The 27,363-nt window shown below is 31.2% G+C and overlaps 1 protein-coding gene across 4 annotated transcripts in view; it reads left to right on the top strand.

Moving 5' to 3' along the window:
• Fas1 (fasciclin 1 Fas1 domain-containing) overlaps positions 1–27,363 on the top strand; it is a 559,086-nt gene that overhangs the window by 437,588 nt on the left and 94,135 nt on the right. For all 4 annotated transcript variants that reach the window (XM_076396810.1, XM_076396808.1, XM_076396812.1 and 1 more), the window contains exons 3-6: positions 8,407–8,594; positions 13,552–13,685; positions 23,067–23,163; positions 24,946–25,123. In XM_076396810.1, the coding sequence (XP_076252925.1) occupies positions 8,407–8,594; positions 13,552–13,685; positions 23,067–23,163; positions 24,946–25,123 (597 nt within the window). The remainder of the gene's footprint in view (positions 1–8,406; positions 8,595–13,551; positions 13,686–23,066; positions 23,164–24,945; positions 25,124–27,363) is intronic.

Genomic DNA, 27,363 nt, shown 5'->3' with positions numbered 1-27,363 from the left:
CGAATCTTATTTAGACCTTAGTGGCCTTTTGATGAAAGTAAAAATTTCGCTTTTGCCGCGTCCGCCCAACCGTTTCGTAAATATTTAACAAGCTTGCACCTGAAAGGGTCCTAAGGAAATAGAATTTCGGAAATCTTCTTTTTCGTGTCCCCGATTCGGCATTCGCATGTAAATGGAGTTCTTCGGTTGGATTATTCAAGGCAAATAAACTAATTTGCCACGTACATTACGTTATATTTCCTCCCACATTTGTTGTGCAATCGATAATTTTATAGGGTGAGCCAGCCAACTGTTAGGGCATCCTGTGGGTTTGACTAAAATTTGACCAAATGGATAAGTTCTTGCGTGTCTTTTTCTTCCCGTTTGTAAAAGAGAAACTGATATAGTTATTATTATCTTATATATAAAATTCTCATGTCACAATGTTCGTTTCATACTCCTCCGAAACGGCTTGACCGATGCTTTTGAAATTTTTTATGCATATTCAGAAGGTCTGAGAATCGGCTACTATCTATTTTTCAAACCCCTTTTTTTGATATTTTTTTTTATTATGTGGCATTAAAAATACATACAAACCTAAACATTCCCTTTTCTCTCACCAACTCCTGCTTTTTAATAGTCATTTTAATAATTTTATCAATTTTTATCCCGTAACTCAACCAGTAAATAGCACAGAGTAGAGATGAAAACGAAGAGAGTCTCCTATTTCTCTCAAACAATAAGCCTTCTCTCACTCCCTCTGCAGTTTTAAACTATTACTAGTGTTTATGCGTCAAGCGTAGTAGTTAAACATTTTTGCTCTCTCAGTGTAACTCTCATATCAAATATATTCTCAAGTAACTTTATTATTTATTTATTAATATCATTGAATATAATGTATTATTAATAACTAATAAAATTATTAATCTTGACTGTAATTCAAATAAATAGCCGTTGGGGGCCAGATCTGGAGAATGGAATGGGGAAGCAATTCGAAGCCCAATTCATGGATTTTTGCTGATTCAAGGTGCATTGTCTTCACGAAGCAGCACTTTCTTTTTCTTCAAATGCGGTTTTTTCGGCGATTTCGTCCTTCCAACGGTCCAATAACGCTATGTAATAGTCGCTGCTGATGGTCCTTCTTTTCTCAAGATAGTCAATGAAAATTATTCTATGCGCATCCCAAAATACATACGCCATAACCTTGCCAGCCGACTGTCGCGTTTTCCCACGCTTTGGAGCGGGTTCATCGTATACAATCCACTCGGATGACTGTCGATTGGACTTTCCAGTGAAAGGATGGAGCCATGTTTCATCCATTGTCATATATCGACGCATAACTCAGGTTTATTACGCTTGATCATCTTCAAATACTGCTCCGAATCATCAACTCGTCCTTGTTCTTAGTCAAAAGAGAGCTCACTCGGCAACTACTTTGCACAGAGCTTTCTCATACCCAAATATTCGTGAATGATATGATGTACACATTGATTTGATATCTTTAGAGTGTCTACTATTTCATACAATTTCAATTTACAGTCATTCAAAATCATTTTGTGGATTTTTTAAATGTTTTCTTCGGTAACAGCCTCTTTTGGGCTGCGTTCACCATCTTCGGTGCTCATTTCGCCACGTCTAAACTTAGCATACCAATCTGTGATGGTTGATTTTTCTAGATCAGTGTCCGGAAACTCAGCATCAAGCCAAGTTTTTGCATCAACTGTATTTTTTCCCTTCAAAAAGCAATATTTTATCAACAAGCGAAATTCCTTTTTATCCATTTTTTCCATTTCTAGCAGCGCTATCTATGTGTCAATCCGGGGATTTTTCAATTGACCTATTACACGCCTCAAACAAACCTAGATCAACTTGGAATTGGTTTGGTTCGATTTTAAAATATTGTGCATGTTGGTGGAACAACAAATCTGTTTATGAGTTAGCAGTCACCGAGAAAATCGCTGGACTTAAAAGAGTTGGCGATCGAAGAGGTTTAAAGTTGGTGAGAAAACCTCCGGAAAGAAACATTGGTACCTCTGCGTAAATTTCTTTTACCACCACTGCACACTAAGTTGGGATTAGTGAAGCAATTTGTAAAATCGCTTCCTAAAGATGGAGATTGTTTCAAATACATAGTTTCCAATTTGCCCGGCCTCTCTGAAGCAAAGGTGAAGAAAGAACGATAGATATCCCGTCTTGTCTAGATATCCCGTCTGGTTATTCATTGTCAGATGTTGTTGCACTCACTGTTGCATGAAGACAATAACAATTACAAACGCAAACATAAAATCAATCCATGTTGTGCTCCATTGGATATGAATTTGTAACTATAGCAGCAGTAGGTGGACGGTCCATGACCACTGCGCCGGCATATTTTTAATATATTATTTTTGTTATTTTGTCTTTAATTTAATCAATAAGATTTTAGTGATGTTCTTGTTATAAATAAAATATTTAAAGGCTATCGATCTAATGTGCCTACTGCGTTTCGCAATAGAGACATACAAATTTTAGACAATTTGCAAGTTTGAAAGGGGATTAGATAATGTTGGAATATTAAACCGAAAATCGCGTGGCCTTGCCGTTGCTTAACGATTTAATTACGTTCGGAAGGAGCTGTCTTGTAAAACGATCAATGGTTTTACAATGCCATCTGTAACACGACTTAATTTGCATCTACATTAGCAGACATCCCACCACTAGGCGGGCCCTGGCGCTCTTCCTCGTCCTTTCGTTATATTTAGGGCCTTTATCAATATTAAGGCTGCCGTTACAAAGCTTTTAATTAGCTGGGATCGCCGCGGAATTGATGAACTTAATTTTTCAGACTAACAATTACAAATTGTGCTATCCGCCTTATTTGTCATCGAGGATCTTGGCTTCGCTGTTCCTAATTTTGGTGTTTTTTTTTTCGTTTCGAATAGCGTCCAATTATGTATTCAAATTTATTATACTTTTAAAGATATTTTTCGTATCGTTGTAACAATTATATGGACAAGATATAGACAAGTAAATAAAAATGTACATAAAACCACATTTTAAAGAAATCTCGGATTTACTACGCCTGATCATCAACTCGTCGTTGTTTTCGGTGTAAGTGAGCTCGCGCGGCACCCACTTTGGATAGAGCTTTCTCTTTCAAATATTCGTGAATGATATGATGCACACGTGCAGTTGATATCTTTAGAGTGTCTGCTATTTCATTCAGTCTCAATTTACGGTCATTAAATTCATTTTGTGGATTTTTTTAATGTTTTCGTCGGTAACAACCTCTTTTGGGCGAGCACTGCGTTCACCGTCTTCGGTGCTCACTTCACCAAGTCTAAACTTAGCATACCAATCTTTGATGATTGATTTTCCATGGGCAGTATACAAAACGCGACATCAAGCTAAGTTTTTGCTTCAACTGTATTTTTTCCCTTCAAAAAGCAATATTCTATCAACACGCTAAATTCCTTTTTATCCATTTCTTTTAACAATAACAAAAGTTGCTTCACTCAAAATGCTATAATTCATAAACTCATACACGCATCTTTTGAGGGTTTGGGGTAACTAAAAAAATATGGATTTAATTGTAGTAGCGCCGTCTATGTGTCAGGCTAGGGACTATTCAATTGACCTGTTATTTATTATTCTCATGATATGTTTCATCAAAATTGCATATCTGTTTTTGAAAAAATTAAACTACGAAGAACTAATGAAAACAATTTGACGAAACAAATAAAAAGAATTATGAAACAAAACAATCAAATATAAAAGATGAAAGAAGAAATACAGAGACAAAGAAGGGATACAGTGACATGAAAGAGAACAAGAACAATTTATAAGATACTCAAGTGCATAATTATGTCTGAAACGATATTAGAGGGAAAATTGAGTACGCTAAGACATTATTGGAGGAAGTTATTTAATTTTATGCAGCGTTGTTTATAATTATGTGTTACTTTCGGTTATTCATGTAGTGTTTAAAAGGGGGTGGGGGTTAAAACGAGTTTGGATAAAAACCAATCCAGAATTGTGTGATTATGTAAGATTATATTTTATATTTTTGTAGAGAGAACATTAATGTATGCCCTTTATCGGATTGTATATACAATGAAAGAAAAACCCAACATATACAAATCATGTATCAATTATTTTAATTCTTTACTTACTATCGAATTCGATCTATTTTGAAAAGTCAGTAGTTGTTATTTTAATATTTGTAAATGCACTCTTTTAATATACATTTCTAAATTGTAAAAAATAACTAACTACCTACTTGAGTTCGTTATTGTTTTTAAAGTCAAATAACAATTATAACATTATTTTATTCATATATTCCACATTTCAATATACATACTCCATATATGATTTCAATTATATAATATTTAAAGAAAAAAAGATTATATATATATATATATATATATATATGCCAATTAAAAATGGATCTTAAGGTAAATATATTTCGTATATTTTAATATGTTTCAATGTACGGACTTCTAACATTTTGAACAAATATATTTCTAATTTTACGTTAACATAAAATTTTATCGCAACAAGTTTTAATAACATAAAATGGAATTTTTAAATAATTATCTTTTTTATTGGGGAAACATGATTATCTTAATAAATCATGGTCAAAATTCGACTACTTGATACTTAGAAAGAATCAAGGTGTAGGAATTCAAACAATACTTGTGGATAAGAAAGTGATCACTGATCGATAGAGGTGGAATTTGTCAGAACTAACGAGATGAGAAAAGATGAAATACTAGGAAGATATTAAAGAAATCAGGGAAGATAAAAGATGGAAAGACCCAACGATCTGAAATAGAGGACGAAACAAAACAATTTAAAAAGATGAAAATAAAAAACGAAGAAAACAAAGAGTGATTACAGTGAATAACTTATCACCAAAAAAAAAGATATATTAAATATTATGGAAAACCAAGAGACAGAGGGCGTTAAAAGAGAAAAGAAGAAAATAAAGGAATACGACAAATAGTACGCAAAAAAACGAAAGAAGCAGGAACGAAACCGCGAGCAGTACAACTGGTTAACTACTACAAAAAAATATAGAAATGATCGACTTCAACATGTCATCAAGGAGTTAAACCAATCATTCAATAAATTTAAATAATAATGCCACTAAACCTACGTCATATTCACGATACATATCTAATTTTACAACGCAGAATTCACATTAAATTGTGTGTTTTCTCGAACGTCACTTGGCGCAGTGCATAAAGCCTTGACAACAAAAAAACGATTCCTCCCTTACCGGCCGCCTCGTGCATGTGCTTCCGCGCCCCCTAATTTTTGTTTTTATGCAAATGGATTCGCTTAAGCACGGAATACGCGATTAACTTACGGATAAATTCGCCGGATAAGCTTCTGTGTAGAGCATGAGTGGCACGTCATTACGTTTTGTTAGTTCAACAGAACGGCTCGTATGAACGCATTAAATTGCTTTTAGGCCCAATTTAACATAACTGGATTTATAATCGCACCGAAATAGCTTCGACAGATCTTTTTATATGCAAAATATATGGAAATTACTCGATAGTGATTCTGTGTAATTTTAAAGTTATTAAAATATCATAGAGAGAAAAAACCTAATACCAACACACCAGTTTGGGTTTATTAACAAGCATTCAACAATAGACCAGGTTCACAGAATAAAATATATTATTGAAAAAGCCTAAGAAAGTAAAAAAAGAATGCTAAGCTATATTCTTAGATGTAGCTCAAGCCTTCCATAAGGTTTGGCATGAAGGCCTTGTTCATAAACTACAGAAAATGTTACCAAAACAACACACCGAACTTTACAGCCAGAATGTTTATAGTAAAACACGAAGAAGCTTACTCTACAAATAAAAGAAGCTAAAGAGGTGTACCACAAGGAAGTGTACTGGGGCCAATGCTTTATCTATAATACACTTGTGATATACCACAAATGGAGAATATTAGGATGTCGGAGACAATAGTGAAGAAGCCTCGCGAAAATTACAACAGGAAAGTGACAATATAAATAATTGGACACAAACTTAGAAAATAAAAACTAACGAAAGTAAATCTGTGCATGTATAGTTCACCTACAATCAGACCGTACAAGCACTAATAACATTAAATAATACCATCATTCCATATAGCAACAACGCTAAATATCTCGGAATGAATCTTGATGCAAAACTTCGCTGGAAGGAACATATAAAGAGGAAAAGAAAAAAAACTGGAATTGAAATATACGAAAATGTATTGGCTAAGAGGAAGAAAATCACAATTATCAATACTTAATAAATTGCTATAATATAAGCAAATACTAATACACATATGGACATTCGGAGTACAGTTATGGGACTGTTCTACAAAGAGTAACATAAACAAAATACAAATTTTTCAGAACAAAGTCCTAAGAAGAATTGTGGGCGCACCCAAATACTACAGGATTGACCACCTACATCGAGACCTTCAATGATACCCACAGTCAGTCAACAAATCAAGAGAATTGCAAGGGGACATGAGGAAAGACTCCATCCTCATGAGAATAGTGAAGTACTGTAACTTTTGGATACCACCAGAGCAGGACAAAGATTCAAAAGAATCAAACCATCTGACCTTGTGTAGTGAGGTGCAGTTAATAAAAATACGGTACTGACATATATAAACATTATTTCACCAGAGACTGAGAGTACCATTAACTAATCCACCTGAATGCCAAATTCACGTGCGAGTTGAAATGGCGATATCAAAATTACACTGGTAGGGCTGGAATTAATAAACTGCAGCTAAGAAATAATAGAAGAGGATTTTTAAACAGCAAAGCTTTCACGAGTTTTTAATATACAGTTTTAATAACTAAATATATTTTTGTCTCAATCTATTTCTATCTCACAAATATTCTACAATTAATGACTGTACTAAACATAAAACAAAGGGAAATAGAATAGAAGAAGAAAGTTGTAACCAATTTTTGTTCATCTAAACCTGCTGAGGTCACCCCAAGTGGGTCTATTTGCTATAGGGAATGATTAAAAGTAGGATTAAAACATATTATTTGAATATACAAGGAAAAATTAAAAGATTGAACTTATATAAAATATTTTTATTTAAGTACTAGTTAGTATTTGTATAAACTATTTTCAAAATACATCAATAAACAATATCTACTCTGAAAACTGTTAACTTATTTTACAATTGTACATTGTGTTAGCCTTAAATATTATAAAGTAATGAACTATAAATTTAAAAAAATCATGTGTTCGAATTATACTTAAAAATACTATATTTTCATTTACCAAAACATACTAATTATACGTTATAGTTTGGGATACGAAACCTGCTTTTCTTTTTTATAGATACTTAATTGAACTACCCATATTATATGTAGACATACAATGTTTTGCCTTTCTTTTTTTAATATTTTTTAAAGTCACCTTTTACCAACGATGGTTTATCTGGACTGGACCTACTGTTTAACGTGGGCTCCGAACCACGGTCCTCGGCGTTAAGCCTACCGACTGGCGAGCGACCATCTAAGAAATCATTCCAAAGGACATCCGGTCTTATCCAGCCTGGTTTCTGGCGTGAATGGGATAATTTTCCTTTACGGATTTTGTACTCTTGCCTAGGACAGTCACAAATGTTAAAGAATCGAAAATATAAATTTACGACCATGCCGCAGCAGGATTCGAACCCGCGACTATCGTAACAGTAGGTGGACCGTCCTGTTGCCTTTACCGCAGCGCCAACCAAGCTGTTATTTTTACTTTCTAATCATATTTATTTATTTTATCCACCAGAATAAGCAACATATAATTATTATTGCATTGCCTTTGCTCAGAATATTCTACACTGTTAATTGTTTTAGGAACAGATTACCTTTTGCTGACATAATATCCGAATGAGAATTTTCGTTAAAATGGGTTTTTTACATTATTTTACCAATGAATAAATTTAGAGATAGCTTTGTACTAATACCATTTAACATATAACAATTCTTGCTTGCAATATTACCGCATATGTACTTAGTTCTTAGTCCTTATTGTATTATACTGCCTGTTATTCATTGTTGTCTGTATTTTTTTAAATTATATCGTTAAGATAACGTAATTCCTTAACAAATATTTTGTTTTAACTGTACCAGCGATTTAAGATTCCTGTTGAAGATTCTATTTTCGAAATATCTCTATAAAAAAATCGCAAGGATATTGATCTGTGGTTGTCACTCAGTACCATCATTATCCTATTGATATTGCGTCATTAGTTTATATTCAATAAATCCTTCTAACTTTAAACTTGAAATTCGCTAGCATTCAAATTAAGATTTCAAAAAATAAAAGCGAACTTTATTATTACCAGTTCTGTATAATCTATCCTACACGATAAGCTTTTTATTATATATCTGAACCATTACAATATATCTGACGGTAACATTATTGTTTTCAGTTAATGTGCCAAAGAAAACCGATCAGTTGAGTGGTTCATACACGTACATCTCGTCACGGCTAAGTGGAAGTCCGCCATTATGGATTACGCATAGTTCCAGCAGATACCACAACGATATTTACATCAACAACGCCAGATTGCTACTAAAACAATCGAATGTTATTGGCAAGAAAGGTCCATTAGTACAGGTATGTTCCTTAATAAATCATGAATATAAAAACATTAATTATAACTAGATAATAAGGTATGGGTATATAAATATGATTCCGACTTTTATTGTCATATGGTAAAATATATTTCCTACACCTATGCTATATCTGTACTTTATAGAAATTTTCGTAGTATTAAAAATTTACATCTCTCTTAAAGTTCACGTCAAAACATATATATTTCCCTATTGAATGTCAATAAAATATTTCAGTCATAATACTACAAAGAAGTGTATTTAATATTTATATTTGCAGAATAGCAACTATTTACAAAATTTGCTTTATTTTAAAATAAGATTTATCAACACCTGTAGGAAAACTTTCTTTGTTAAAAATATTTGCCTGTATATTATTATAGAACGTCAGTAATTAGTATTTTGAAAGAAAAACAAAACAAATTACCAACAGACTAAACGCTATATATATATATATATATATATATATATATATATATATATATATATATATATATATACATATATATATATATATATATATATATATATATATATACATATATATATATATATATATATATATATATATATATATATATATATATAGTTGCTATTCTACATATATAAACATAAATTATATACACTTCTTTGTAGTATTTTGACTGAAATATTTTATTGATATATATATATGACTAGGATTTGCAACCATTACTCATTGATAATACATATAAAGTTCGAGAAGACTATACAGTATTGTTGGGAGTAACACAAACACTTTCCAGGAGATTTGCTATATCTGTATTTTATAGAAAGTTTTGTAGTATTAAAAATTTACATCTCTCTTAAAGTTCACGTCAAAACATATATATTTCCGTATTGAATGTCAATAAAATATTTCCGTCAAAATACTACAAAGTGTATTTAATTTATATTTATATTTGCAGAATAGCAGCAACTATTTGCAAAATTTGCCTTATCTTAAAATAAGATTTATCAATACCTGCAGGAAAACTTTCTTTATTAAAAATATTTGCCAGTATATCATTATAGAACGTCAGTAATTAATATGTTGAAAGAAAAACAAAACAAATTACCAACAGACTAAACGCTATATATATATATATATATATATATATATATATATTTATATATATATATATATATATATCGATTTGAACATGTATGAATACTGCTTTCGAGGTTTAAAAATTATGACTTTGACACCGAAGACAAAGAGCATTTTGGACATCCATGAAAATTGTAAGACGAGGATTTGCTACCATTACTCATTGATGATACATATAAAGTTCGAGAAGAACATACAGTATTGTTGGGAATAACACAAAACTTTCCAGGGGATTTACTATATCTGTACTTTATAGAAATTCTTGTCGTATTAAAAATTTACATCTTTCTTAAAGTTGATCTCAAAACATATATATTTCCCTATTGAATATCATTAAAATATTTCAGTCAAAATACTACAAAGAAGTGTATTTAATTTATATTTATATTTGCAGAATAGCAACTATTTACAAAATTTGCTTTATTTTAAAATAAGATTTATCAACACCTGTAGGAAAACTTTCTTTGTTAAAAATATTTGCCTGTATATTATTATAGAACGTCAGTAATTAGTATTTTGAAAGAAAAACAAAACAAATTACCAACAGACTAAACGCTATATATATATATATATATATATATATATATATATATATATATATATATATATATATATATACATATATATATATATATATAGATATATATATATATATATATATATATATAGTTGCTATTCTACATATATAAACATAAATTATATACACTTCTTTGTAGTATTTTGACTGAAATATTTTATTGATATATATATATGACTAGGATTTGCAACCATTACTCATTGATAATACATATAAAGTTCGAGAAGACTATACAGTATTGTTGGGAGTAACACAAACACTTTCCAGGAGATTTGCTATATCTGTATTTTATAGAAAGTTTTGTAGTATTAAAAATTTACATCTCTCTTAAAGTTCACGTCAAAACATATATATTTCCGTATTGAATGTCAATAAAATATTTCCGTCAAAATACTACAAAGTGTATTTAATTTATATTTATATTTGCAGAATAGCAGCAACTATTTGCAAAATTTGCCTTATCTTAAAATAAGATTTATCAATACCTGCAGGAAAACTTTCTTTATTAAAAATATTTGCCAGTATATCATTATAGAACGTCAGTAATTAATATGTTGAAAGAAAAACAAAACAAATTACCAACAGACTAAACGCTATATATATATATATATATATATATATATATATATATATATATATATATATATATATATATATATATATATATATATATCGATTTGAACATGTATGAATACTGCTTTCGAGGTTTAAAAATTATGACTTTGACACCGAAGACAAAGAGCATTTTGGACATCCATGAAAATTGTAAGACGAGGATTTGCTACCATTACTCATTGATGATACATATAAAGTTCGAGAAGAACATACAGTATTGTTGGGAATAACACAAAACTTTCCAGGGGATTTACTATATCTGTACTTTATAGAAATTCTTGTCGTATTAAAAATTTACATCTTTCTTAAAGTTGATCTCAAAACATATATATTTCCCTATTGAATATCATTAAAATATTTCAGTCAAAATACTACAAAGAAGTGTATTTAATTTATATTTATATTTGCAGAATAGCAACTATTTACAAAATTTGCTTTATTTTAAAATAAGATTTATCAACACCTGTAGGAAAACTTTCTTTGTTAAAAATATTTGCCTGTATATTATTATAGAACGTCAGTAATTAGTATTTTGAAAGAAAAACAAAACAAATTACCAACAGACTAAACGCTATATATATATATATATATATATATATATATATATATATATATATATATATATATATATATATATATATATATATATATATATATATATATATATATATATATATATATATATATATATACATATATATATATATATATATACATATATATATATATATATATATATATATATATATATATATATATATATATATATATATATATATAACTATATATATATATATATATATATATATATATATATAGTTATATATATATATATATATATATATATATATATAGATATATATATATATATATATATAGTTGCTATTCTACATATATAAACATAAATTATATACACTTCTTTGTAGTATTTTGACTGAAATATTTTATTGATATATATATATGACTAGGATTTGCAACCATTACTCATTGATAATACATATAAAGTTCGAGAAGACTATACAGTATTGTTGGGAGTAACACAAACACTTTCCAGGAGATTTGCTATATCTGTACTTTATAGAAATTTTCGTAGTATTAAAAATTTACATCTCTCTTAAAGTTCACGTCAAAACATATATATTTCCCTATTGAATGTCAATAAAATATTTCAGTCATAATACTACAAAGAAGTGTATTTAATTTATATTTATGTTTGCAGAATATCAGCAAATATTTGCAAAATTTGCTTTATCTTAAAATAAGATTTATCAATACCTGCAGGAAAACTTTCTTTATTAAAAATATTTGCCAGTATATTATTATAGAAATCAGTAATTAGTATGTTGAAAGAAAAACAAAACAAATTACCAACAGACTAAACGCTATATATATATATATATATATATATATATATATATATATATATATATATATATATATATATATATATATCGATTTGAACATGTATGAATACTACTTTCGATGTTTAAAAGTTATGACTTTGACACCGAAGACAAAGAGTGTTTTGGACATCCATGAGAATTGTAAGACGAGGATTTGCAACCATTACTCATTGATGATACATATAAAGTTCGAGAAGAACATACAGTATTGTTGGGAATAACACAAAACTTTCCAGGGGATTTACTATATCTGTACTTTATAGAAATTCTTGTCGTATTAAAAATTTACATCTTTCTTAAAGTTGATCTCAAAACATATATATTTCCCTATTGAATATCATTAAAATATTTCAGTCAAAATACTACAAAGAAGTGTAAGACGAAGTGTGAGACGAGGATTTGCAACCATTACTCATTGATGATAGATATAAAGTTCGAGAAGAACATACAGTATTGTTGGGAGTAACACAAAACTTTCCAGGGGATTTGCTATATCTGTACTTTATAGAAATTCATGTAGTATTAAAAATTTACATCTTTCTTAAAGTTGATCTCAAAACATATATATTTCCCTATTGAATATCTTTAAAATATTTTAGTCAAAATAGTACAAAGAAGTGTAAGACGAAGTGTGAGACGAGGATTTGCAACCATTACTCATTGATGATTGAAAAGATTCCCAATCGCTTAAAGAAAATGTGAATGATACAGAAGCTTGAATATTCCATACCATATTAATTGAATACCTTGAAGTCTTGTGTAAAGGGCTTCTTTAACGACATACGGTGTGGTATAAAATGAACTGCTAAAATCTAATGATCACAATTAATGCATTTGAGACAATCAAGAACAAGAACTTCCCCACCCGCCGTATTCTCCAGGCCTTGCTCCTTCTGATTACTACGTGTCTCAACATATGAGTCGTGACCTTTCTAAGCAGCGCTTCACGTCCTTTGAGTATGATCGATGAACAATACTTTGAATAAAATGCATTGTACTGATTTATCCCAACAAAGATTAAACATTTAAAAAAAATATTTAAGACTAATTTATGAGCCAAGTATATTAAACAAAAAAATATACAATAAACAGCAGTATTGGACTCTATATCTTGAATTCACGGAATTATATTAATACACTCTACAGCATTGCTTCCTTACTTAATTATTATTAATAGTTTAACGTCATGAATATCCTAATATATCGTTTGTACTAAAAAGCTAAAAAGTCTGACGGAATTCCCGATCCCGTTTTGCAGATAATGCACAAAATTGATGAAGTGCTGATTCCAACCAGATCCTCCCTGGCCGCAGCTAATTCAATTTATAACCCCAACGCATGGGAGTTCTTGGAAAATTACGAATCGCTTATACAAGGTTCCCACAGAGTCAGGTAAGAGAGTTCATTTATTTTATATAAAGTAATTGTTTATTCGATGTATAGTTTTAATCTTAAATTAGTTTAGAAGAATAACAGTATATGGTGGTTGTCGTTTAAAATGCCTCAAAAAGGTATATCAACCTTTAAAAATCATTGAAAACATTACCATAGATAAAATAAACGTCAGTTTTTCAATTATGGACATTCATTTCAGTATTAAACTAAAGTTTCAGCTCGACATTGCGCTTTTCTTATGTAATAATCTTCAGTATTTAGATACAAACCATATTGAATCATCATGATTAAAATCTAAACTAAATATTTTCCTAAATTTACATATACTTCAGAAAGAAACGTAAGCTTTTCATTTTCTATTTTTAAGAGCGTTTGGTAAATTTTCAATCATTTTCTAATGTATCATTAATAGTATATTTTAAATATGGATAAAATAACATATAGTCTGTCCAAAATTATTTTGTACAACAAAATTCCAATCTAACTAAAATAATTAAACAAAATATTGTTATTAAATATAATTGATTTTAACATTATAATAAATCTAATTCATATATCATCAAAGGATTTAAAACTACAATTAAGTACACAGTAACTTGTAGGTTGGGGTCGTGCTTGATTATATTTATACTGAACTCTTTCCCATACCACCTATGAGTTAGAGTTCTAGGCGTATTTGTAGTTGTTTCCCCTGTAAGCCTAATCCACCCAATTAACAATTGGATATCCAAGTAATATATTTTATTTTCATTAGAGAGAATATTTACTTTTCACGCTTAGTTCTTGTGACCTTCGGTATAGTCTTTACTTGTAGAGGCATTTTGATATCACTGTATTTCTCCCTCATTTGTTGTGATATCTGATGATATATATCTGTATACATCTTTCTTGGTAAAATTAAGTTTAATAACTGCATTCTCCTTAATTCATTTGCCATATGCGCAAAACTTTGTCATATTCTTTCCCTCCTCATACATTTTAACCAAATGCTCATGTATATTCTACACATTAACAATTACATACGTATCTGTGCACATAAATTTTTTACAGTCTACAACAATATTTCCTGCAGTACCTTCACTTGTTTCCATTCTCATCGCTTTGTCTTAAAAATAGGCAGCATTAAATCATATCATATTCAGAAAGTTTCATTTCATTCAAGTGAATAACTAAGCTGTTAATTTCCAATCTCACTTTTGTTAACAATTTCATCATTTGTCATAATCTTCTTCAATTTATCTTATCGAGTTCATCCAAATCAAAGGTGATATTAAGCATTCCTGTTTTCAGTACGAAGTATAATATATTTGTAATGAGTTATTAATAAATGTTATGACTAATAAAACGTAATCAATTATTATTCTACTAAATTATGTTTGTATTGAAAAACTACTCATTATTTTTATACATTTCATATATCTGATATGAAATTTCATATCTCTGATAGAGTTAACATCAAGCTAATCTTAATTTGTCACCCACTTCGTATGAGAACGGTTTTTCTTTCGGTGAATTCAAAATCGTATTTTCCATTTTTGAGAAACCATTTGATTGCCCATACTAATATTCATTGCAGCTACAACACACTAAAACATATTTTCAATAAAAATCACAGAAAATTAATATTCAACAGTAAAAATGCTTACCTCTCAAACTCGAACGAATTTTACTGGCAGGAGAGTCTCTATTATTACGTTCCTGTTCAAAATAACTGATTAAAGACGCAATTTGTTCTGTCTGGCTTCGAAATAACTTGAAAGCATCAAAATAACGTTTGCCGGTTTATATCCTCTTATCACTATTGTTTTGAAGAATTTTGCATACGTTTGACAACCCGACGACTTTGACAGGCTAGTTCGGTTATCAGACAGCATTGTGTCTCTTTTTAACTAGAATAATATGAGAAGGAAAATATGGTCTGCTTCTAAAACGAATTTAGAAATTGCGACAGGCTGTACATTAAACCTCTTGATGACGTATGTACAAAAAAACTTTGGATAGTCTATAAATTTATATTTAAATCCAGTAATACAATATTATTTAGTAGACCTTGTTCGATTCTGGAAAATTTCAGAACGATCGACATAAATACATCAGAATTTAATCATAAAAAAATCTATCAGCGCTGAAATAAAAAGGTATTAGAATGAAATCTTACAGCTCAATAGACGTAAAGATCCACGAACTGACACGTTAGATTTATGTTGAGAAACCTCAGGTCACAAGAAGCTTTACATTATCTGAAGCAACCACTCCAGCCTGGATTATCCAGAAGTCCATAAATCTTCAAAAAAAACCCTGTCCGATGGTTTTAAGTTTTTGCCATCTAACTGTTGAGCTGGTTTGAATTATGTACTAATTGGAAATAATTCATCGTCTTATAAATTACGACAAATTTAAGTCCGATTGATTAATTTCAAAGAGTGGCGATAGTTAAACTTAAGTTATATTTTATGACGAATATTCGGTTAAAATTTTTCTTAAATTTTTTGAGTTAAACAATAATTCTCTTCATAATAATTGTAACATTATAAACATTCATAATTAATTAATATAATTGAATATTGGACAAATTATAAATCGTATTCTCAGTCAGTAAATTTGGTAGCCACTTTCTGTATATTTAAATATTTCCGTCACAATAAAGACATTCCATAGCTTTTATTTCACCAAGTTTTCGTCAATTCACGAGTTACTTGCATATTTGGATTAGATTTATGTCTATGCAATTCAATGTCCTTATATTTGTTGGATATCCAAGCCATTCCTTGTTATTGACATCAAAATAACTGACTTATCTTGGCACTTGGTTTCATAGTTTCTGTAATAACGTATAATATAGTTTATTCAATAAAACAATGAGCTTACGTCATTAAAGTGTATGACTGAACGTCCCAATGTTGTCTCATCAACTCTGTCTTTAAGTTCTTCCACTGTACCTTTTTGTAGGTATAAAATTATTAATTTCCAATCTATCTAAAACTTATTCACTAATTTATAAACTCACATTTATAAGCAGTTAACAATAAATTCAAAGTTATCTATAATGTGTTTTGACTATTAACAGGTGAACAGATCAGTCAAATGGTCAATAGAAAAGTTCTCGGCATACCATAGTAAAATACATTTTTTTGGCAAAATTAGGTTTTTTTATTCAAAATAATTCCCTTCAAGGGTGATACACTGGTTATAGCGACCCTCCAACTTTTCGATACCATTTTTGTAGTACCATTTGTCCTTTTCTTCAAAATAGGCCTCAGTTTTGTCGATCTCCTATTCATTCGACAAAAATTTCTTCCCAGCGAGCATACTTTTGAGATCTGAGAACCGGAAATAGTCGCTGGGGACCAGATCTGGAGAATACAGTGGATGATGAAACAATTCGGAGTTCAAACAATTCTATGTAATAGTAGATGTTGGTGGTCCTTCCTTTTTCAAGGTAGTCATTGAAAATTATTAGATGCGCATCCCAAAATACAGTCGCCATAACCTTGCCAGCCGACTATTGAGTTATCCCACGCTTTGGAGAGGGTTCATCGTGGGCAGTCCATTGAGATGATTGTCGATTGGACGTCGGAATGAAATGATGGAGCCATGTTTCATCCATTGTCACATATCGACACAAAAACTCGAGTTTATTACGCTTGACCATCATTAAATACTGTTCCGAATCATCACCTCGTCGTTTTTTTTGGTCAAAAGTAAGCTCGCGTTGCACCCACTTTGCGCAGAGCTTTCTCATACCCAAATATTCGTGAAATATATGATTTACACGTTCAGTTGATAACTCTAGAGTGTCTGCTATTTCACTCAGTCTCAATTTACGGTCATTCAAAATCATTTTTTTGATTTTTTTAAGCGTTTTCGTCGGTAACACCCTCTTTTGGGCGTCCACTGCGTTAACCGTCTTCGGTGCTCATTTTACCACGTCTAAACTTAGCATACCAATCCTTGATGGTTGATTTTCCTGGAGCAGTGTCCGGAAACTCGACATCAAGCCAAGTTTTTGCTTCAACTGTATATTTCCTCTACACGAAAACGCGAAATTCCTTTTTATCCATTTTTTTTTCACAATTACAAAAGTTGCTTCACTCAAAATGCCATAATTCACAAACTAATGATCGGACAGACAAATTTATACACGCATCTTCTGAAGGCTAGGGCTAACTAAAAATCATATATATTTAATTCTAGTAGCGCCATCTATATGTCAGGCCGGGGACTTATCAATTGACCTGTTACATATTTGAATATTCCTAAGCAACAAGAACATCTTCCAATTTTTATTTCACCAGCTTAATGTTCTCTCACAAATTACTTACGTATTTGGTTTTGATTTATGTCCAAGCAATTCGTTATACTCAAATTTTTTCATCGGGGAATATTTTTTTTTATTAGAATTAAATTAAAAACTTCTTTTAAACTTTGTTTTTTAGGTCGTTTACCTAACAAAGACAACAAAGATACAACAAATATTGTATCAATTCTTAACTAAATCGCATTTCGAATTCTTTTACAGATATTCAAAATTATTTTATGTCTTTTAGTAAAATTAATGAGTCATGGTAATAATATATTGATAAACAAAACTATTCTATATCGTATTATTATATTGTTTAATAATATTATCAAGTTAAAAACCTGGATTAAAATAAATTCTACATTATTTTTATTCGCCATAAATACCAGAAAACACTAAAGAAAATTATAACATCGCAAAAAAAAATTAACTCACCTAAACTGTAAGCCAACACACTCTCTATTAAAAATAGCACTTAGCCAGATGAAATATTAATAATGGATAGAGAAAATTTACAAACCGAAAAATGTTACTGTTTTAAAAAACAATTTTTAAAATAGAGTAGAAAGTAGCAATTTTAAATAATTAATCTATGATTATTTGTTACAATATTTCTGTTCTGTTTTTATGAATACAAGGGATGGACTACATAATATAAACACCTGACATATACAAAATATTTATTTATTAACAAGGTGATGAGCCACCATCTGCTTTTAGAGCAACTGAAATTGTTCGGGGAATAGATTTTTTAAACGTCTAAACAGTTTCCAGATTCCAGATTCTACAATATCTGCCAATTGGTTCAGTGACATTGAAAATGGAAATCTACCTCGCCCTTTCTGCTCTAAATGTTATGTGAAGGTCTGGCAATTGTACTGACCAGGGAAGATGTTTGATTATATGTTTATGATTCTCAAACTAAGACTGAAACTGTTTGGCTGTGTGTACGGGCTCATTGTCATCTTGGAAAATGACAGTGATTGTGTCGGTCATATTACGAATTTCATCATTCAGAGTGTCGGAATATTTATTCGCAGTAATCCGGCCAGTGATGTGAATGAGAAAACCAGCTGAACACTACAATATGGCCACCCAAGTCATTATGGATGCTTGACTGTATGAAGGTAGCCGTCCAGGTCATAAACTTATTTTAAGATTATCCATATATAAACCCAACCGTTTGTAGCAAACAATGTAAACGATAATTCATTGAATCATGCCACATACTTCCAATCATCAACTTTGTAGGTTTTATAATTATTGTAACACACCTTGCGTAACTTCCGATATAGAAGGTTTCGCAAATGAAACATTCCATGAATGATTGATACCTTTTCGCTAAGGGCTTAATCTTCCTAATGAATCAAAGTAATGTATCTCACCTTTTTATGTTTAGCTCTCGTTTCCTTTGCCGCTGTATTTTCTTGTCAAATCATTCTAATATCACCGTGTTTCTTCTAGTTTCTCATGATACCACCTGTGCACATTTTTCCTTGTAAAATTAGATTTAATCTCTGCATTATCCCTAATTAATTTGCCATATCTGCAAAACATTTGGTATTAGATCTCTCCTCGTACATAACTACTAAATGCTTATATATTATCTGAGCAATTATACATACCTTGACACTCTACAATAATATTTCCTACAGTTATTGTATATTAATTATATACTCACTTTTGGTTGCTTGCACTCATCACCCTGTCTCATTGTCAGCATTGAATCGTAATCCCACATCCAGAAAGTTTCATTCACACACTGTTATATTCTGAACCACTATTGATATCAATAACTAAGCTGTTAATTTCCAATGTAACTCTATATTATATAACAATATTCTGTATGGCTGATGCAGTGCATTCAAATCAAAGGGTGTTATTACAGGCAATCATTACCACATATCCAAACAGTTCTTGCTTATATATTTATATTATATTTGTCTAGACCTGTATTTCTATTGTAGTTATTCTTTGCCATATCCCATAACAATTTGATGTGATTGAATATGCAGTGATAGAGTGAGGGAGGAAGATGTTAACCTCTGTCGCTATATTGTTCAGAAATCTGAAGTACTATGTATCTTTTTCAGATTTATTGCTAATTACATTAAACCGCAATTATACATTTCATTTTAATTTGCCAAGTAAAAATTTGAAACACTTTATTCATACAGCCTTTGGTGATCACTTGCTGAATCATTTCGTACGATTCCTGTTTTTATCACGAAGAACTATATATCCCCAATGAATTATTTTAAAAAGACCTAAGTTACAAAACCTAATTAAATGTTATTCTAACTTTTATCTTTTATCATCTACTTTTGTTTTCTTTACAATATTTTCATTATGGTCTTGCCAAGGGTGACCTACTATTCCATTTTAAAATATCTATATCTGTATACAAATTTAAATAATATATAAATATTCGTGGGTTGTATTTATACTATTTAAGGTATAGGTTTCCTATGAGTGTATGAAGTGTTGACTTATGTCCCTCAAAGAGTTGCATATCCTTAAGTTTTCATTTATACTTTCCACACTAACAGTTAACAGTTACTGAAATAATTTTAATAGAATATACGTGTTTATACCTTTCACAAATTTAATTTCTAGTAGACTAACATCGAGATGTATAGATTCTATCTATTCGGTGAATACAAAATTATATGATTTTTCTATTTTTGAAAGATTTTGTCATATTGTCCATGCTAATATCCAGTCCCGCTGCAATACAATAAAAACATTTCTAATAAAAAGCCCAACAGCTTAATATATCATATTTACCATTACCTTTTTTTGTTCTGGCCTAAAAACCAGGCGGTGGAATGCATGACGCATACCTGGTCGCGGAGACTTGTCCTGGAGTGACAAGTTGGACCGGGTTATGTGGGACTGCCTCTGGGCTTACCAATACACTAAAACGAAACCGCCTCACAGTTGATACCTGTGGATCGCTACTGCTACTGCATTAAATTTGGGGATATAGCACCCGCTGATCTGGCAGCCGTTATTGGGCACGAGGGCCCGGCGATTCTATTGATTCGCGAACCTGAGTTAACACACAACTGGATACTGTTGGCGGTGACGCGGTGCTAAGCTCCCAGCACGTCGACCAGCTCGCGAACAAGCGCGTTTTCAGAAGAACTTGAGCTGAGTTGTTGTTCTATCACTGAACCTTTTTGGATTGCTTTCTGGATTTGGGAATGCCAACCGAACCGCCGGTCGAAGTGAAGACCTAGGTACGTGACGTTATCCAGCCATGGAATTATTGCAGTGTCGATCTTAAGTTGCGAGACGCGCAGTGTGCAGTGTGCTTTCTGGATTTGGGAATGCCAACCGAACCGCCGGTCGAAGTGAAGACCTAGGTACGTGACGTTATCCAGCCATGGAATTATTGCAGTGTCGATCTTAAGTTGCGAGACGCGCAGTGGGTAACGCTTCTTATGGAAAATGGTGGCCTGGGTTTTCAGGGGGTTGACTTGCAACCTCCAGATTTACCATTACCTCGTTTCTGTTCAAAGTAATTGATTGGGGACATATTTCTGACTGGCTACTTGTTTGGCCTCGGCTTTTTCAACCATAGTAATCACGAATATTAAATAGCGACTTATCAAAACAATAGAAGTGGCAAAACAACGTTTATTATTACTAATGTTTCGAAGAATTACATTTTAGAACGTATCAGAGAGCACTCTATCTCTTTTTAGCTGGAGTAAACTGAAAAGGAAAAATACGACCTGATTTTAAAACGAATTTACAAACTGCGATAGACAATTAATTATATATCTTAATGATGTGAGTTCATTGCTTTATGATCATTATTTAAACAGACACAGTATTGCCAACATGTAACAAAATATACTATATTGCATGGTGTTATTGCATATTATCTTCTATACCTGTAGTTATTAAAAATATCATGTATATCTAACAGTTGTAACTGTAAACATTTTAAGTTTATTTTTTGGTTTATTGTAAATCAAAAACAGTCAAACCAATTTCAAAAAAATACATATTCGTTCTAATAACAAAAATTAATACTAAAACCAACACAAACAGACCGGAGCTTACCACAAGGGGCTTTTTTATTAAAAAACATCAGTTCTGCGGATTAAAATTTAATAATGGATTGGGAAAAATTAGATACGAGCAACGAGCAACATATTGTGTCGGTCTGCCTTACGGTGGGCCCGGAATTGGAAGAACCAATTCCGGCTAGGAACATTATTACGAATTAACGAGTTTTATTCATCTGGAAAAATAGATCTCGACGTGTTTCCTAGACAATATAAAGGGGCTTAGTTCAGTTGGAGCTGCAGAGCTTAAATACGTTTACGAACAATTGGTCTAATGCCTGTAGAAATCTATACGTTGTTTAGCTCATCCGTAGTAAACAACATCAAAGCCTGAGTTCATTGTATTAGGTACTTGTTTGAATTTTGATCAGGGATATCTATTGTTGAAAATTCAAACAACTATTTAATAGGCATTATCACAGTAATTAATAATCACAAAAATATTGATTTATAATAATAATATCAGGTGTAGTAAAAACTCAATATCAGGTTTTCTAATAGATGACGCTAGGTTAAGTATGCAACGTTAGGATTTGACATGTTATTTTATGTGTCATTTGATTCTACTAACATCAATCTTCGAAGCTGTACTACAGTAATAGAGAGAAAACTCAATAGAGATCGCCGAAGAAAAGTTTTGCTTTGCCAAACAACTAGATGGAGCTCTAATCTAATGTCATAAACTACGATGTCAAATGATTCAAAGACTAAAAGCTTCATGTATAAATACGCATTTTTCTCTACTTTCATTAAATACATAAATATATATCGCAAATGTTACTAGACTCCATCAAAAGTGAGAGCAAGTGAAGACTGTTCAAAGGACTTCCAATGCTACTTCTTACTACTACATAACCATAATTTGAAAGACTCGATGAAAACATTTTGTTATTTTGTGAGAATGTATGCTAGATAATGTGGGAGTTTACAGGATGAAGATCTGTATTTACCTAAACCAATCGTATGTTTGGTCAATTATTAATATCTATTTTTTTATAGAAACTTCAGACAAAGAGTCCAACAAACCAACAAGCAGGATATATTTAAAACTGAAGGCAGCTACACTTTCTTTGTTCCCGTAGACGAGGGTTTTGCTGTAAGTATATTTAAACCGTACTAAAATTAAAAGAGCATTACAACGAAATAAAATATAAATAAAATTTGTATAATTTAGTTATTTATAAAGGCATTAGTATGTTACACTTAATATAAGAATATATAGTAACTTGCAATCTCTATGTAAATTTGTTACCCTTTTTAATTTCTATAAATATACCGTTTTAAGTCATATAAGTCAACAATATTTTAAACAGTGTTTAGCTAAAAGTGTATAGTAAGGTGTATTCACGTCCATAATTATATTATATGATATTTTGCTTGTAAACATCAGCTGAAGAAATTGGTCTTAAATTATTTACTTCAAATATTTAGAACGTTATGAGATAACAGGTCAATTGAAAAATCCCCGGCCTACCATAGTAAAACACATTTTTTTGGCTAAACTAGTTTTAAAAAACACTCTCTTTTTCTTCAAACGCGGGCATTTTTCGGCGATTTCTATGTAATAGTAGATGTTGGTGGTCCTCCCTTTTACAAGGTAGTCATTGAAAATTATTCCATGCGCATCCCAAAATACAGTCGCCATAACCTTGCCAGCCGACTATTGCGTTTTCCCACGCTTTGGAGAGGGTTCATCGTGTGCAGTCCACTCGGATGATTATCGATTGGACGTCGGAATGAAATGATGGAGCCATATTTCATCCATTGTCACATATCGATGCAAAAACTCAGGTTTATTACACTTGATCATCTTCAAACACTGCTCCGAATCATCAACTTGTCGTTGTTTTTGGCCAAAAGTGAGCTCACGTGGCACCCACTTTGCACCGAGCTTTCTCATACCCAAATATTTGTGAATAATATGAGGTACACGTTCAGTTGATATCTTTAGAGTATCTGCTATTTCATTCAATTTCAATTTACGGTCATTCAAAATCATTTTGCGGATTGTTTTAAGGTTTTCGTCAGCAATAACCTCTTTGGGGCGTCCACTGCGTTCACCGTCTTCGATGCTCATTTCATCACGTCTAAACTTAGCATACCAATCCTGGATGGTTAATTTTTCTGGGCCAGTGCCCAAAAACTCGGCATCAAGCCAAGTTTTGCTTCAACTGTATTTTTTCCACTTCAAAAAGCAATATTTTATCAACACGCGAACTGCTTCACTCGAAATACTATAATTCACAAACTAATGATCGGAGAGCTGTCAAATTTATTCACGCATCTTTTGAGGGTTAGGGCTAACTAAAAAACTGATGTATTTAATTCTAGTAGCGCCATTTATGAGTTAGGGCGGAGACCTTTCAAATGACCTCTTTATAAGTCATGAGGTATCGCACATATTTTATTCCATCCATATCAATATGGCTGATATGTTGATAACGAAGAAAAACTTCAATAATATTATCAACTAAGCTCCACATACACTTGATACAGTCCCGTGTGATATTCTTTATTCTCAGAAATAAAACTACCACATTCAAACAGTTACCAGAAATGCTTTTCAGTCATAATTTAAATTTTGCAATATGATGATTTTAATATCGAGTTTATTTCAAATAAAATAAGTCTTTATTTGTTAAATTAATGAGACACTGTACTAAAGTTATTGTTTACTTTGGAGACACTCTATTTACTTTAAATGTAGTAAAATAAAAAATAAAATTAATTTAAATGATTCCAAAACATATTTTACACTCCCTCGCATTTTTTATGCCCGTTTATTCCCGACAAATCATACATCATAAAGTCCACCATTAGCGGAAAACAGCTCAGAGAGAGACCCTCCTTCATTTTTCCTTCGTTCTTTTCTTTTCAGAATTCCAGAGCCGTTTTAATAGATGACAAAATAATTGATGGACACGTCATTCCGAAGCAGGTCCTTTTTACGACACCGACTGCAAAAGATACAGCATTCCCGACCCTGGCTAATGGCGATAACAATATTAGAGTTCTCATTTCGTTCACCCAGGAGCAGAGGGAAAATCTTATTATTAGTAAGTAGATTGCTTTTCGTAATTAGGAGAAGGAATAAAATGTAACGATTGGCGTAGTGGGACCAGCGGAACAACGAGTTATAAGCGATATACAATTTCATGGGTTCAGCGCGAGATGATCGAGATCATTAAATAGTTAGTCCGAACACTTCAGAACGGATCATTTGACTTTGTATGTTTTTTTATTCTTTATTACAGCAATCTAGTAAATTAAAACTAAGTAGTGATAACTGAAATTCGAAGTTACTCCTAACAAAATAAAGGTAAAAATTTTAAAATGATTCAGTTTGTTGATTATTGGAAATTTCATGCTAATAATCAACAAGGAATTATTATAAGTTTAAATTACTACATCATTGAATATTATAACAAAGCATCATGAGATTATTTTCAGAACTGTAACAACTTCAAAGCATCAAATATAAGTATGCATGATCTTTCTTTACTGTTATGTTATAAACAAAAGTACGGAATAATAAAGTGATATATATTCGTATATTAAAAGAGAGAATATATTTTGTATTAATCTCTTAGACATATATTTTCTAATTTTCTAATTAACTGCATTATTTAACTAATAATAGAAAGCATTATACCAGAGTTCTAAATCAACTAATTGAAGCATTTCCTACAAAAGTTACATCTGCATTCAAACTATACGAGCACGCTTTTATCGTGTCCTTTAAAACCGTAAATACGTCAAAATACCATGGAAACACGTGCAGATTATTCGGTGGATTACATGAAAAAAATTAGCAGCAAATGGCAGGTCGATTTTATCAACTTTGCACAAAGTAACAATTTACGAGGGCAAGCCGAAATATACAAGGTTGTAAATCAGGGTTTAAGGATTGTACGTAACAAAAGCTGCAAAAAACTATAACTATTAAACCCATACCAAATTTTATTGAGTTACTATATTAGACTGTAGCAAGACCACTGAGAAGCCATAAAATATGTGCAAAATAGATAACAGGTTGCCTTACAGAGAAAAATAAAGCCTGATTAGCCTGATACTTTGAGGAAATCATTATTTCCGATGAAGGGTTAAACTATTTTGTCACAGATACAAATAAGACAAACACTTTAAAAAGTTTCAGGCACCTTTGCAGTTGAGTCAGAAAACGAAACAAAATCATAATGGCCTGAATATAGCATGCAAACTCTATTTTAATCAATAGATAGTCTTAATATAGATATAATGCAATTTTTCAAAAGTTTTAAATAGACTCGATTAGTTCTAACTTCCAATATTATAAAAATGATTTAATATTGATAATGAAAATAAATGAGAAAATTGTCTAAACAGTAACGAAACATTTCTATATAATACACATTTATCCAAGTTTATATTACGTCCACCAAACCATACAGATAAAGCCGAAACTCTACGAACCAATATGTTCGTTTAATTCCTCGAAATGTTTTGGTTTGAAATTGAAAATGGTGTAAAACACGTCGGTTTCTATTTAGTACTAGTAATGAGTTGCCAGCTAAGACAAGCAATAGTTTCCAATTTCGGAGCTATCTCACATGGAATACGAACTTGTGTTAGTTGGAGGTTTGCCCGAGGAAGGAAATTTCAGTCGAATGCGGTTTGAACCATTCAAGCTTTAGCTAACTCGCAGAAAAACACCAAAAAGGAAAATTACGAATATACATTACGGTTTGCGCAATATATACCGTAATAATATTATCTAGTGTTAGTATTTGACGAAAGGTAATTATAAAACTGACCAACTTGTCTAATGAAGCAATACCGAATGTGTTGAAAATGGTTGAAGCTAATATGATTCCAAAAGATGGAGAAGTATCAAAGCTTCTATTGAAAAAGTTAAAACCAATCATAAATAAAAAGAAACTAATATGGTCATATCAGTTTGACTTTATGAACAATAATTCAACAAGTGGCCAAATAGATGGAAACACGGATATTATTGAAAAAGCCTACGAAGAGAAAAAAGTCTGCTCAGGTATATTTCTACATCTCTATCAGGATTTGTATAGTTAAACATTAAGATGGTTAATCGGCAATGAAACAAACAAAAGCAAACACAAAGGTGTACGGCAACTTTGCGTTCTGTTATTTGCCTATTCTATACATATGACATACCATACATAGAAAATAATACTACAGCTCCATTTGCTCATGGCTAAAGAAGTAATAATCTACAAAGGTATCAAAGTATTCCAGATAACATCAAGAGTGTTAAAGAAATATTTCTTATTTTTTATTAATA

This window comes from Rhynchophorus ferrugineus, unplaced genomic scaffold (genome assembly GCF_030347505.1).
Source record: "Rhynchophorus ferrugineus isolate W39M unplaced genomic scaffold, kcgeb_rfMv2 rfM2, whole genome shotgun sequence".
Taxonomy (NCBI): domain Eukaryota; kingdom Metazoa; phylum Arthropoda; class Insecta; order Coleoptera; family Curculionidae; genus Rhynchophorus; species Rhynchophorus ferrugineus.
This window is presented reverse-complemented; position numbering and strand designations above follow the sequence as displayed.